Consider the following 16,109-nt stretch of genomic DNA (forward strand, 5'->3'; position numbering starts at 1 on the left):
CCCTCCACTGTGGTACGTGGGGTCGCCAGTCCCTGAGGCAGTTCTAAAAGCAGGAGGGAGAGACCAGATTTCCCTGGAGGCTGCTTTTCTTTCCCAGATGGGGAGGAATTCTCCAAGCACGACTGGAGAGACAGGTTTGGAGCAGCTCAGGAGCCCAGAAGGAAGGTGAAGGCCCCCTTCTGTACCCACCAGCCCGGTGGGACTTTGGCACAGGAATACAGGTTCAGAAGTTTTTCCTAAGGTCACTGGATCACTGATCCTCCTGTCTGGTAGGCCACGCATCCTGCAGGCCGCCGGCAGGCCCGGAGGCTGTGATGTCCTCAGATGGCTGCATCTTGGGAAGGAAATGGCAAAGTCAGGATGGCTGGCCAGGGTAGGGCCCACTCAGAAGCCACACACCAGAAGGCCGACCCATGTTCTGCTCAGTGCATGGCCTTCCTCCACCCACACCAACTTTCACTGGGACTGTTTTATTCTTTTTAAATACATTTCTAAAATAGGAAAAATATTAAATAGCACAGAGGGGATTCCCATCCCGACCTCTCCCCACCCCAGGCTTCCCGCTCAGAAGTATGTGAACTCCTTTAGCTGTTTCTTTTTGGCTCTTCCTCCACTATTTTAAATAATATATTTATACCAATATTTGTAGATTACCTTTAGATGTTACCTATTCACCTTGTTTTTACATTCTTTTTTCATCATTCTTTCTTCCCATAAAATGCTTTACTGAGATATAATTCACATACCATAGAATTCACCCATTTAAAGTGTACAAATCTACAGTTTTCACTGTAGTCACGGAACTGTGCCACCATCACCACAATTTTAGAACATTTTCATCACTTCAAAAAAACCCCACATCCATCAGCAGTTACACCTGTGTCCCACCTCCCCTCGGCCCTAGGCAACCACTAATCCACTTTCTGTCTCTATAGATTTGTCTATTCTGGACATTTCACATACATGGAATCCTACAATATGTCGTCTTTCGTGACTGGCTCCCAACCTGTTAACTTTTTGCCAGTGACTACCAGAAGGAAATGGAAGCTCTGCCGTGGTGACCTTTCTGCAGAGCAACTCAGACAACAAAATATACATACTTTGATATTCTTAATGTTTTCTTTTTTTTTTTTTTAAAGAAAGAAAAAGAACAAAGGAGTGCTAGATCAAAGAAAGAAGTGGATTAATCAAAATAGCTGGTTCAAGCCCGCAGCAATTCTACTGCTAGGAATTCATTCTAAAATAAAAAGTATTAGGTATATGTATAGACATATATTTATACGGATGCTCACTATAGCACTTTTTAGTAGCAAAGAATTTTGAAAACAAACAAACATAATACCCCCAGATAGGAGACAAGGAAACTATGGCATAGACATGCAATGCGGCCAATTTGACACCCCAGAGCCATTCAGAACGACGGAAAAGAACACCTAATGACATGGGGGAAATGTCTGGTAGACCGTTAAGCAGGAGAAAAAGAGCAGGTAAGAAAAATAACACATAAAGTCTGATCTTTCTAATAAAAGCAACATGTATATCTATATTATCTCTATCTCTATGTCTATAACATCTCTATATATTCAGAGAAAGGAAATACTGGAAGGGTAGACACCCAGCAGGAGCTATTTCTGGATAGTGTGATAGACGGTTTTTATTAAAAACATTTTTTCCCTTATTTATATTTTCTCTGTTCCGTATTTTATTTTTGACATTAGGAAACATTTAAAGAAAATGCTGCTCCATCAGAGGCTGAAACGTTAGGGTGTCCCTGGGCGTGGCGGAGAGAGGGACCAGAGCAACAGTGCTTGGGGACCCTGTGCCCCACAGCCTCCCCCCAGCAGGGTGTTCCCTAGTGTGGAACCCCCAGAACTTCTGGCCGTCCTCCTGTTCCCGAGCATAGGGAACTTCTGAAGATCATCTGTGTTCAGAGAACTGGAACTCACCTGTTGACTGGGTCACACACGAGATCTTGTAGGACAGCCACACGCTCGCCAGGCAGAGGAAGGTGGCCATGAAACCAAAGATCTGCACAGGAGAGAGAGGAGAGGAAGTTGCCAGGCTCAGGGTAAACCACTCAGGCAGTCTTTCTGTTTCTCATCTCTGTGCCTGTTCCCTGTAACCACTGTGGCCAGAAGGGAGCGTGGGGAATCATGTGCCCCGACTACCTTGTCCCTGCATAGCTATAGAGATGAGACCCTGTCCCCGGGTCCCCCAGCTGGGTCCCAGGTCTCTGGGACTCAAGCCCTCGGCTCTTCTCACTCTAGGCAGCTTTAGTGCCCATGTTTGGGTTGATGTTTATAAGTAAGCTGGGGCCAAGCCACTGTACTTTAATTATCCTGGGCTAATAAAAAAGGTAGAACTGTATATTTTGATTTGGGTTTTAAAAATTTTAATGTTCAAGTGGGATTTTATAGGTGTGGTAGCACTGTTTGCATTTCATTCATAATGGTTTTCTGTTTGGCTCCATAGCTGTGTAAGAACCAGAAGCTGAGGACTTGCGATCTAGTCTTACATTTGCACATATTTAAATAATATTAGACTAAGATAAGTTCAGGTAGCGCTCCTGTCCTTTCTGAGGGTCCTTCCACTGCTCAAGTGTTGGGACCTCGCCCTGTCCAACGTCTCATCTGTGTAGGTGGGGATCAGGGCACCCGCAGAGGAAGAGAGCCTGGTGTGAGGCTCCCCAAATGGTCAAGTGAGAAGCAGGCACATATTCTGGTGTCTTGTCTGGATCTTCAAAGCCTGAAGCCATTTTATTTGTGAACAGCACTGGCAGCTGCAGCCAAAATTTACTGAGCACTTAATATGTACCTGCCAGTCTTCTAAGCCCTCAGGTGTGTTGATTCCATTAACCCTCACAACTCTGCCAGGTGGATGCTGGTGTGACCTTCCCTCTGCCCCCTTATCACACATAAGAAGTCAACTGTTTTGCCCAGGGCCACAGAGCAGCAAGGGCCAGACCTGGGACTAGAGCCCAGGAGTCTGGCTCCAGAGGATATGCTCTGCTCTACTTGTTGCCCAGGTGTTCTCAGACTTACTTGTTACCTCAGGCTTGCTGCGTTGCCACTAAGCACCCGGCCAAAGCCACTGCTGACTTTGGCCCAGGAGCAGCCTGACAAAGGGCAGGATTTTCAAGGTTCAGTTTTCTTTTCAAGCCTGGCTGCTGGTTTGTATAAGCAGCTGCCCCCACTGGTCCACAGCCCCCTTCCCCCTCCCCCAGCTCCATCTCCTTGGCTTCTTTTGTACTGATTGTCTGCACCACATAATTAGCCTATTAGAGTCTGTTCTGGCCTCTCATTGTCTGTTCTGCACAATTAGCACATTATATGCCCTCATGGTCTCCAACTGTCCGCACTGCATAATTGAACAGTTTATTCTGTCGCTACATAATGCTATCCTGGATGACAAAGCCTTGTCTGCTAATTGTTTCGTGTGCCTTGGCCTTGACTCCTCAGCCAGCTCACCACTTCCTCATAAACAAGGATCATATCTTTTTTATTTCTTCTGGCTCCCTAGGCCCAAAGATAGTGTATGATAAATGGGGTTTGTTAGGATTCCAGGGCTAACACCATTATGTGCAACCTGAATGATAAAACTCAGTAGGACTCTCCCCATGTGGTCCCAAAACATGGTGGCCCAGATTTCCTCTGTGTCTCCTCTGCCAGCCTGCCTACAGTCGGGCAGGTGGTAACACGTAGGTGGTAACCACACCTGGGGGGTACAGGGTGCGGAATGGAAGGGTGGGCTGTGGGAGGCGCTTAAGGGGCGTGAGTGTTTAGAGGACTGACCTTTGGAGGGCACACTCCACCTCTCAGTGGAATTCCAGGCACGAACCCACTCTCCGCCCAAAGTCTGGAGAATTTTGGTAACGTGTATAAATGAAAGAGTGACTGTCACACCGCGAACTTTTCCGAAAACTCATTTGAAAAAAATCTTGCCTGCTCTTCAGTGAGGCAAATCAGTACTAGCTCACAGGCCATCAAACTGTAAACAATTTACTAAATCAGAAATCAGATGACAGGAGTCTATAAATCTTTTTAAAACCATTAACATACACATATGTATATGTGTGATAAATACACATAGCTCCCACGGTACTGTATTTTTGTCCTTTTCCATGCTACTTCTATTTAGGCTATCAGCGGGATCAATTTTCACCTTTGAAAGGTATAGGAAGATTATTTCCCGGCCTGAATACGGTTAAAAATTAGGATTGGCAAAGCTAGGACTAATGGCCGATATCACTAACTAATCACAGTACTGTTCCCTTGGGCCCAACAGAGGCCCCAGAATCTTTCTCTGCGTAAGACTGAAGCAGCCATGAGCAAATGACCAGCAGGAGCACGGGAATTAAAACCTACATGCCCCCTGATTCAAGCAGTGGCTGTAAGAGAGAGAGGCCTGGGCTGCTGGGGCCATGTGGGTTTGCCAACAGCCCTGACGATCCACCTCCCGAGACCCTGCCCTGCAGGCCCAAGTTTAAGGCTCTTTGGAGACTGTAGCTGGCTGGCTCAAGGTGGGTACCGGCTCAGTGAAAGAAAGGCCCCAGAAAACAATCCCTTCGCTGTCCCTGTCAGGAAGAAAACGAGCACTCAAAAACATGAATTCATTGCTGAAGTCTCCCCGAGACTGTCCTCACCGCTCCAGCTACCAGTCCGCTCTGGCTGTAACTCTTGGAGGCTGCCACGATGGAAGCGATGAGGAGAAGGAGGGTACCGATTAAATAGTGCAGGAGTTCCTGGGGACAAAAACAAAGCAAAGCGGTGGGTAGGGAGGTCCACTCCTGGTTCTCAGAGGCCACCGGGCAGAAGAGATGAATGGAAGGGGAGGGAGGGAACACCCTGACAGGAGCAGCGCAGCCCACAGGCAGCAGACACAGAGGGCTGGCCAGGACGAGGCCAAGCAAGAGAGGAAAGACGCCCAGGCAGGTGGGGAGAGAGGGGACAAAAAGAAAGGACGCTTTTGTGTGAAGAGAGAGGTCCATTAAGGACGGTTCCACTCCTGAGATCAGTTTGTACACAGTGCCTAGATCTCTGCCCAAAGCTACTAAAAAGCAATCGAGCTTCTCCCAACTCCCAAACTGGAGAGTTCAAATGAAGATGCAGCTTTGAGAAGCAAAGCCCCTTAGAGAGATGTGTGCCTTTCGCATCTGCTTCAGATCAAGTTTCGGGTGAACAATGTCCTAGCTTTGGTGACAGCCCAGAGTGTCTGCCTGTGCTGGGAACACTTTTAGGTGTGGACTTGAGAGGTGCTCAGCCCCTTCAGACTTGGAGTCAGAGCCTGGAATGAGGTCAGCAGCCCTTCTGTGAAGTGCCTGGGTGTGTGGTGGGTGCTGGTTTTCTCACGCTAAGTCCTACTGGTTTTGTCTCCAATTTGTCTTCCCTATTCTCTTCTCTGAAAGTGCACCTCAGGCCAACTTCTGATGAGTCTACTGGCACACATGACTCAGCCTTTACTTCTCCCCTTGTTCCTCAAGGTCATCCATTTCCACCCCATTTATTCTCCAGGATTAAAATGGCATCTTTGCAGGCCTTGGATGAGGCTGCACCTCTGTCACTCAGCAGCATAGCAGTACTTTCACCACATCATTCCTCCTCCCCAATAAACACCAGACCAGAGGAGAACTGGGCCTTCGGGCCATTTATAGTACTCACTCTGAATCCAGAGTGTATTCATTTTCAGTCGTCTTCAATGAGAGTTTAGAAATCATACCTTCATGAAGTTCTGTCCATCAGGACAGTAGCTATTACATTTTGGAAAAAGCAATTTTTTAAGCTGCAGCTCCTCTCAAAGGTGTGCAAAATCAAAGACCCTGATTTCTCCCTTAGTGATCTGAAAGGAATATTACGAGGTAGCCAACAGAGATTTTGATTAAAGAGCAGATTAGTAACTGGAAGTTCCCTACCTCCAAGATTCTCACACACAAAGAAAAAGGAGTATGACATGGGATAGGGAAAATGAGTTGAGAGTCCTAAATGGAAGGTGCTTAAGTAGTAAAAAATGTGTGGCTGAGCTTATCCTTCCAACATTCACTCCTCTTTCAGCCTAGCCTCATTCATGTCCCCCAGCTTTTATTCTCTCCTTTGCTTGTTCATTATCAGCATCAGGGAAGACCAGAGGAACTTGTTCTCAAAAGAAGCAAAAAGGTGCTATAACTTTGAAACAGGGACACTTATAACATATAACTTAGTTATAACTTAGGGACACAAAAGAAATTTCTTTTAAAATAACAATGGGTGATAATGTTAAGTGTGAATGATTAATTCAATCAAGAAGCAGAGGTTGTCAGACTGGATTTTTTAAAAAAGACCCAACTATATACTGCCTATAGGAAACACACTTTATATTCAAAGACACAAGTAGATTGAAAGTAGAAGGATGGAAAAGATATGTCATTCAAATAGCAACCAAGAGAAGGCTGCTATAATAGCATCAGACAAATAGGTTTTAAAACAAATAAAATATGTTACCAGAGATAAAGAGGGACATTTTGTAATGATGAAAATGTCAATTCACCAGGAAAATATAACAATCATAAACATGTATGCACCTAAAAACAGAGCAACAAAATACATGCAGCAAAAACTCAAATAAATGAAAGGAGAAACAGATAAATAATAGTTGGAGGCTTCAATATCCAATTTTCAATAATGTATAGAACAACAAGGAAGAAAGAAGCTCAGTAAGGAAATAGAAGACTCAAGCAATTATGTAACACAACTAGACGTAACAGACATCTATAAAATATTCTACCCAATAATAGAATATACATTCTTCTCAAATGCACATAAAACATGGCTTTACTTTGGAATTCTCCAGGATAGACCACATGCCAAACCATAAAACAAACCTCTGTAAATGTAAAAGGATTGAAACAATATGAAGTATGTTCTCCAACTACAACGGAATGAAATTAGAAGTCAATAGCAGAAAGAAATTTGGGAAACTCACAAATATGTAGAAATTAAACAACACATTCCTAATTAACTAATGGGTCAAAAGAGAAATCACAAAGGTAATTAGAAAATACCTGGAGATGAGTGAATATGAACATGCAATATACCAAAACTATGCAGTGCAACTAAAGCAGTGCTTAGAGAGAAACTTATAGCTGTAAATGCCTATATTTAAAAAAAAAAGGAAGAAAAGTTTCAAATTAATAACTTAAACTTCACCTTAAGACATTGGAAAAGAAGACAAACCAATCCTAAAAGAAGAAGACAGAAGGAGATAATATTTGAGCAGAAATCGATGATATAGGGAACAGAAAAACAATAGAGAAAATCAATGAAACCAACAGTTGGTTCTTTGAAAAGATCAACAAAAGACAAACCTTTAGTTAGACTGATCAAAAAAAAAAAAAAGAAAGAAAAAAGATTCAAATGACCAAAGTCAGAAATGAAAGAGGGTACACCACTACTGATCTTACAGATATAAAAAGTATTTTAAAGGAATACTATGAACAATTGTAGGCCAATAAATCAGATAACTTAGATGAAAAGAACATATTCCTAGAAAGACATACTATAGAAAACGACTCAAGCAGAAATAAACAATCTAAATAAATCTATAACAAGTAGAATTTGAATTAAGAATAATAAAAAATGTCCACAATAAAAGCCCAGGTCTAGATGGCTTTACTATGGAATTCTATCAAACATTTAAAGAAAAATATCAACTCTTCACAAATTCTTCTAAAAAAATAGAACAGGAGGGAATACTTCCCAAATTATTCTGTGAGGTTAGTATTACCTTGATAACAAAACCACACAAAGAATTGTTAGAAACCAACAATGTCTCTTATGAATGCTAATGCAAAAATCCTCAACAAAACACTAGCAAACCAAATCCAGCTACATATAAACTGAATTTTACACTATGACCAAACAGAATTTATCCCAGGAATGCAAGATTGGTTCCACATATGAAACTCAATGTAATACACCAAATATATAGAATATTGGCGGGGAGAGGAGAGAGAAACCCCACACGATTTTCTCAATAGACAAAGAAAAAGCATTTAACAACACCTAACACCCTTTCATGATCAAAACAACAAAGAAGGTAATTTTTTTGATATGATAAATGGCATTTACAAAACACCCACAGCTAATGATGAAAGATGGACTGCTTTCTTTCTAAGATCAGAAACAAGATAATGATGTCTACTCTTCCCACTTTGATTCAACATGCAACTAATTTTTTTGCAAAAAGGCAAGGTAATAAAATAAAAGGCATCCAGATTGGAAAGAAATGTGAAACTATATTCACAGATGGCAATGATCTTTTATATAGAAAAGCCTAAGGAATCCACTATTAATCATTAGATCTAAGAAATGAGTTCAGCAAGGTTGAGAATACAAAATCAATATATGAAAAATAATTGTATTTCTATTCACTTGTAATAAACAACTCAAAAAACAAATGAAGAAAATAATTATATTTGAAATAGCATCAAAAAGAATAAGATACTTAGGAAAAAATTTAACCAAAAAAAGGCAAAACCTATACTCTGAAAACTACAAAACACTGTTGAAAGAAATTAAAGAAGATCTAAAAAGATCTAAATAAATATCATGGATTACAAGACTTAATATTAAGATGGCAATACTCTCTAAATTGATTCACTACAATTCCTATTAGAATCCCAGCTGACTTCTTTGTAGAAACTAAAAAGTTGATTCTAAAATTCGTATGAAATTGCAAAAATCCAAACAATCCTGAAAAAGAGGAATAAATGGGAAGACTCACACTTTCTAATTTCAAAACTTACTACAAATCTACAGTAATCAAGATAGTGTAGTAAGATCAATGCAATAGAATTGAGTCCAGAAATAAATCCATGTGTTTATGGCCAACTAATTTTCAGCAAAGGTGCCAAGACAATTCAATGGGGAGAGAAAGTCTTCGCAACAGATGGTGTGGGACAACTGGATATTCACATGCAAAGAATGAAGTTGAATCCTTACTTCATACTCTATGCAAAAATTAATTCAAAATAGATCTAAAACTATGAAACTCAGAAGAAAATACAGAGGTATATCTTCATGGTCTTGGATGTGGCAATGACTTTTTAGATATACCAAAAACACGAGCAACAAAAAAAAAATAGATAAATCAGATTTCATCAAAATTTAAAAATTGTGCTTTAATGGACACTATCAACAAAGTGAAAAACCAGCAGAATGGGAGAAAATATCTGCAACTCATACATGTGATAAGGGATTTTTAACTAGACAGTACAAAGAACTCTTACAACTCAGTAATAAAAAGACAACCTTATCAAAGAATGGGCAAAGGATCTGAATAGACATTTCTCCAAAGAAAATACACAAATGGCCAAAAAGCACATGAAAACAGGACTGACGTCATTAATCATCAGAGAAATGCAAGTCAAACCCACAAGATACCACTTTACACTCACTAGAATGACTAAAATCAGAAAGTCAGAAAATGAGGAAAAATTGGAACCCATATCCACTGCTGATGGAATGTAAAATGGTGTACCCCTTTGGTAAACAGTCGGGCAGTGGAAACAATTAAACATAGTTACCATGTGACCTAGCAATTCCACTTTTAGGTATATTCCCACACAAAATGAAAAACACATCCACCCAAAAAACTTGCACATGAATGTTCATAGCAGCAATTATTCATAATAGCCAAAAGGCAGAACCAAGCCACATGTCCATCAATGATGAACGGATAAACAAAATGTGGTATATCCTTTCAATGGAATATTACTAGGCTGTAAAAAGAAATAAAGTACTGACACATGCTACAACATAGATAAATCATGAAAATACTCTGCTAAGTGAAGGAAGCCAGTCATAGAAGACCGCCATTGACACAAAAGTCTAGAACAGGAAAATTTATAGGGACAGAAAGATTAGTGGTTGCTAGGGCTGGAGGGGATGAAGGGTAGGAGGTGACAGCTAAAGGGGCTGGGGTTTCTTTTTGAGGTGATGAAAATATTTGAAAATTGACTGTGGTGATGGGTGCACAGCTCTGGGAATATACTAAAATCTCTTGAATTATACATTGTAAATGGGTACTTATCTGGCATGTGAACTATCAATAGAGCTGTTTTTTAAAAAAAAATAACATAGTGAAAAGAAAAAACCCTGGCAACTTTGAAATCTTTCCTCAGGCTCTGCCAGTCCATTTTAGCTGTCGGATCTTATCATTCAACATTTACAACAGTATGAATACCCAACACCTTTTGCAGCTTCTTCCTTCCACGCCTTCCGCCCACCTCTCACACACACACAGCCCACTATCTGTTGCTTGAGAAAATAAACACTGATACAAGAGGCACAGCCTTCCTGTCAGCTGGAAGGTGGGTTTTAGAAAAGCCGTGAAACATCAGGAGGAGGCGTCCACCAAACAGTGGGAAATTCAGGGCTGAAGCAGCTGAGGATGGTGGGAGAGGGAGGCTGGGCAGACGGGAAGGACGCCATGGGGTCTCGGTGCCCCAGCTCACAGCCTGACTTCTGTGCCGAGGACAGGGTGAGGCCACACTCCCTTACCGACAAGGGCCAGCTGATGCAGGTGAGCGTGCGGTAGAGGCGGAACAGGTGGACCAGGTAAAAGGCGAGGATCATGATGAAGTTGCAAATGGTGACCACTTCGAAGTATCTGTAGGCGCTGTAGCCGGTCCACGGAGAGCTCCTCACACAGATGAAGGCAATCAGCAGAGTGACCTGGGACATCAGTACAGATACGTGAGAGGAACGCCCACCAAGACGTGTGCCCAGGGAACAAACAGCAACCAAACAACAGAAAATGGAGGAACTGCTACACCTCGGGTTATTTCGTCACAAATTGGCTGGAAGAGTACAATTTCCTATAAGACAAGCTTTGAAAATACAAGCCAGTTGTGAATGCTGAGGATGGCTATGAGTGGCTTTGTCCTCTGAAGACTGTTATATTGTGCCGGCCGGATGCCTCCTCAGAGAGAGGGCAGGGATGAAGCAAATAACCAGGTGGAACCATCCCATTTATTTGCTGGACCTCCACAGAGCAAAGAGAGTCAGCATGCTACTGCACGTTGGGTTTACATGCTAGGTTGAACTGTAGGAAGTTGCCAATATTTGACTGTGTTTGATCCACAAAGAAAGCGATTCATATGTTACACCCTCCCAGTGGGCAGACAATAAGTGACTGCTTACTGATGCCCAATGTATATGATCGCATTGAGGCCTCACAGAACTCTGCCAGGTGGATGAAATCACTTCCATGTTCATATGGGGAAACTGAGGCAGACAGGTTCACTAAATAGCCCAAGGCTACCCAGCTTGTGAGCAGCAGATGTAGGATTTGAACCTCAGTCTGTTTGACTCCAGGGACTATGTTCCTCCAGGTCAGATGCAGTGTTGCCTTCCAAAAATGGAAGCCCTCATCATAAACAAGCCGAGGAAGGTGGATGTGTTATCATATGTGTGGGAATCCTGGTTACAAGGTGGCGAGAACTCACTGGCCATGTGGTGAGAACTTGCTAAGTCTATCATTGCATGAATGAGTGAATGAATATGCAGAATTAATAAATTAATGATCTATTAATGAATTAACAGGTCAGGTAAATTATTAGCAGCATATGAATACTATGAAAGAGCAGATTGGAAGAGGGCAGAGAAGATTCTGAGTTTTTGTGAAGGCCACTCAAAGAGAATAAATTCGTGTTCACTCTACATAGGGAATAAACCAATAAAACATAGGTGTCAAAGTGTGTATAAATCTTAGGATCTATTGGAAAAGCAAAACTAATTCAGGACAAAAATTATTTTATATTGCCTCTTTCCTATAGTCCAGTGATTCTCAAAGCGGGTGTGTGTGTGTGTGATTTTTGTGTCCTTTGACATTTTGTGTCCTAGGTACATTTTAGGTTGTCACAACTGTGGTGGGTGGTTGTGACTGGCATACAGTAGTGAGTAGAGGCTGTGGGTGCTGCTAAACACCCCACAATGTGCAGGAGAGCCCTCGCAATAAAGAACTCTCTGGTCTCATATGTGGCCCAAACTGTGTGTGTCTGCTGTGGAGAAAGAAATCCTGCTGTAGAAAATGTGTGTCTGTATGGAGAATTAAATCACAAAAAGGATCTAATGCTGGTTAAAGTGCTCAACACTACACATGCTCTATTTTCTAGAGCCCCTAATTTCTAGCACACTACTCGGGTCGTAACAGGTACAGCAGCTAGAAAAGCACTAGCTAGCTTGAAGCTGAAAGCGGGCATGAAGAGTGCTCTGCTTAGCAGATCAACACAGAAGAGTGTGGCTCTGACACAGAGGGACCCTCAACATTTGCGTATTCCCCTTTGCTAATGAGCGACATGAGTATTTTCATTTTCTCGGTTCCTCTCAAGCCAGTCAGGCATGGTAATATAATGACTCATGCCTTGAGGTTGTTTGAAGGCCGAGGGGAAGCGTTGCCTCACTCAGGAGTGTGGGCGATGGCTAGCTAGGGCTTTGCTCGGACCCCATTTCTGGGCATCATCCATCTGGAATGTCTATGGGTCGCCTCCGTCTTGCACTGATCCCCTCATGTACTGGGGCATTTTTATTGAAGGTCTGCCTTAAAATGCAGATAATTCAGGATTATGCAGTGCGATTGATTCCCAGGTGGAGATGCAATTTTGCACCTAATTTAATGCAAAGATTAGAATAATTTTTACAACCCTTCATCTGTGACAGAGTCGGCTCTTTCTCATGGTGACAGAGAGATGTGGGAATTTCCCAGTGAACACAAGGGGCCTGGGCAGATCTCCCCCTAAGGGCTCCTAGGTCTGAGCCTCCTGCAGCAGAAGTACATTACTGCTGTACCACAAACCATCTCAACCCTCTCTGGGAAACTTGTTTGTCAAAGAAGACTTCCCAAAATCTGTCCACTTGGCCTGAGGCCACCAACTACGTGCTCTTCTTTAGGACAGCCCAATTTTGGAAAATCTCACCGAGACAGCAGAGGCTGTGTACTTATGAATGCTACTGAAAACTTTCTTTTTTGCCCAAGGATTCTTCCACTCCTATTTTAGATAGCCAGCATCTTAGCTAGTGCACTTCAAAAAAGAAAAAAAAAATTCACGGACACCAAACATTTCAGGAACTCTTCTAAGGCCAGTAGGTAACCTCTGCAAATGCTGGAGACCTCAGAACCATTCAGATCCATGCTCGGGGTTAGCCAGAAAGGTGAAGCAGAAGAACAAAACAATGGTGGAGAAAAAAGCGCTGGGTGTTGGTCCCCCACCCCCACCTGGTCCTCTCAGGACCTCTTCTTGTTCCCTGCTAGAAAAGCAGATCGACAAACACACCTGAATTTGAGAAGACTGAGTAGGACTTCAGGACTGAGTGAAGAAGGCTGGGAGGCTTTGGGAAGATAGATGTGGTTCCGTGTAGAGTAACTGAAACATACCAATGCTAAGGACTAACGTGATTCTTCGGGCACCTTCTAGCTCCCCGCATCAAGGCTTGTTCTGCTATATTGAATTGTCAAGAACATTGAAAATAGAATATCTAATATAAATGTCCATTAAAAGTAATGTTGTAAGAACCCTCAGCTCAGAGCAAGGGTCTCACAGACCAGCTGTGGCACTGGAATCACCTCAGCTTGGAAACCACCGTCCTTTCCTCCTAACTGTGTCCCTTCTGACTCCATACTATTCTCCATACTTCAGAATTCTTACTGAAAAGATGATTTTTGTGAAAGCAGGAGTGGGTTTCAATTTCACAGATGAAGCAAGTTGACATTACCTGAGGGAAACAATTGCCCCTGAGAACTTTGGAACTAAAACAAGTTGGTCCTAATTTCACAGCCAGGTGCCAGGCAGCTTGCTCAGGTTCTCAGCCCTTGTTGGAGCCCAAGACAGGCCGCCCCCACAATATCCCACAATGGCATATAGATTACATTGAATTAAGGTTACTTGATATGCAGCCGGCGCCAGAAGGGCATCTTGACCCTGAGTTCAGGAAATAAATCTCCCCTTTGACAGGTGCCTTCCCCACACCTGGAAGGCTGAGACAGACAATCTTATGACTACAGCTAAGAGATCATCAGCCAAAGAACCTATACAAACACTTCGTTAATGTACTACCCGAGCCCAAACTTAGTTTAGATTCCTCACTAATGAATACCCACACCTAGCTTAGATTCCTTTCTAATAAGCACTAACGTTTTCGGTCCTGCCAATTCTTCACCAAGTTATTATTTTTGTCTAAACAGTATAAAAAGGTGTCTGGTTCGATCATTTCTCTGAGCCTCATTTTATGATCTGAGCATCGTATTGTGTTTCTCCCGTGTGCACATATTAAATTGGTTTTTCTCCTGTTAATCTAATCTTGTGTCAATTTTGTTATTTTATTACGCGTCCAGCTGTAAGGAGTAAAGAAGGGTAGAGTGGGAGCAATTCTCTTCCTCCTCAGACACCCCAAGGCAGACGTGGAATTTTGAAGTCTAAGAAGGACAATTTCTGCAGAAGACTGAGAGGCGGTGTTCAGGAGATGCCTTCTTCTGAGCTGGGCAGGAGATGCCTCTGGTGGCCTCAGGGGCACTGTGCCTGCTGCCTGCCTGCAGCCTGGACTCTCAGCAGACCCGATCCCTCCATGCTCCTGCCAAGTTTGGTCCGCTGAGCGTGCCCGTGTCTGGCTGAAGGTGGCACCAGACGCCTTTTGTTTTAAGAACCCTGGGCTGGATGCTGGCAGGTCACCCATCCCTACCCTCTCTCGCAAGGGGTTTTTATTCTGACCTTGGAATAATGTTTCAGTGAGAGAGACAGGCGGGAGGAGGGGAAGTTACTGATGAAAGACGACATCAAAATGTCTCAGGCCCAACTCGAAGAAGCTTTTCTGGAAAAGCCCAGTAGATGAAAGCCAGGCTTGTTCAAAAAGTCAGAGTTGTGGATGATGCCTTATTGACTGGAAACTGCATTTATAGATGTAAGCAAAGCCCATAAATGACTGTGCTCGGCAGTGGGCAAGCAGGAAAAGGAATTGGAAATGCTCCCGACTTATTCGGCCCTGGGGTGTGGGCAGATTCACCCTGCCTCCCTGTCAAAGTCCCTGCTGGTCATCACCCGGAAGGAGCCCTTGTGCAATCTCGTTAACACCCACTGGGCGAGCGAACCTTGCCCCGACTTACCTTACTCTTCTGGGCCTCCTGTCTCCCTCACCCAAGGCTTCTTCCCATCCCCCAGCACAGTTTTGTTTTCTATTCAAATATAAAAATGCCATGGAAAACACAAGGGAGGGGGAACAATGTAGGAAACACTAGGTCAGCGGTCCACAGGTCCAGGCCTCGCACAGGTTTCCGAATCTCACCAAGTGCCCTGCAGTGCACTAAAAACCAGAGCCACGCTTGTCCGTGCTGAGACTATTTCTGGAAGGCCGCATAGGCAGCTGTTACCAGTGACGGCCTCTGGGGAGGGGAAGGGATCATTTAGAGGTTTAAAAAATTCACTTAGTTTGTTCTCTTTTGATCACATATTAAGTTGTAAAATATCCTTTTCTTAACGACATATCTCAGAGATCTTTAAGGGCACACATACAGATCTACCATTTAATTGGTGGCAGCTTTATTTGACCCAGGGTTTCTCAATCTCGGCTCTACTGACATTTGGGACTGGACAACTCGTTGTGTGTGTGTGTGGGGGGGGGGGGGGAGCTGTCCTGTAGGATGTTTAGCAGTATCCTGGTCTCTACCCTCTAGATGCCAGTAGCACTGCCCCAGGTGTGACAACCAAAAACGTCTCCAGACATTGCCAAGGGGCTTCTGGGGGCAAAACTGCCTCTGGTTGAGAACTGCTACTTTAAACAGTCTTTGATTAATGGCCGTTTATCACATCTCCAGTTTCTTACAAACACAAACAATTTTGCAAAAATATTCTTGGATATACTTCTTTGCATATATATGAACATTTCTGGAAGATTCCTAGAGGTAAAATTACTGCGTGAAAGCACATTCACATTTAAAATTTTGATGTTTGCTGCCAAAATGCTATCCAAAAAAGACATGAGTTTCCCTACACAGCAAATCTTGCCAACACAGATTATCGGTGTTTAAAAAGAATGGCAATGAAATCTTATTTAATCTTCATTTCCTCGATTACTAGTTGGTTGAAT

At 42.9% G+C, this 16,109-nt stretch overlaps 1 protein-coding gene across 2 annotated transcripts in view; it reads right to left on the reverse strand.

Annotated features, from left to right (window-relative positions):
- Window positions 1-236: 236 nt before the first annotated feature.
- The window catches only part of CMTM7 (CKLF like MARVEL transmembrane domain containing 7), a 49,564-nt gene continuing 33,691 nt past the window's right edge, over window positions 237-16,109 (reverse strand). Inside the window, exons 2-5 of one of the 2 annotated variants that reach the window (XM_033133090.1) lie at window positions 10,533-10,706; window positions 4,643-4,741; window positions 1,947-2,028; window positions 237-334 (exon numbers count right to left, since the gene is read on the reverse strand). In XM_033133090.1, the coding sequence (XP_032988981.1) occupies window positions 321-334; window positions 1,947-2,028; window positions 4,643-4,741; window positions 10,533-10,706 (369 nt within the window). In that variant the 3' untranslated portion in view covers window positions 237-320. The remainder of the gene's footprint in view (window positions 335-1,946; window positions 2,029-4,642; window positions 4,742-10,532; window positions 10,707-16,109) is intronic. The other variant, XM_033133091.1, reaches the window with a different exon arrangement.

The sequence above is a fragment of the Rhinolophus ferrumequinum genome, chromosome 17 (genome assembly GCF_004115265.2).
Source record: "Rhinolophus ferrumequinum isolate MPI-CBG mRhiFer1 chromosome 17, mRhiFer1_v1.p, whole genome shotgun sequence".
Lineage (NCBI taxonomy): Eukaryota > Metazoa > Chordata > Mammalia > Chiroptera > Rhinolophidae > Rhinolophus > Rhinolophus ferrumequinum.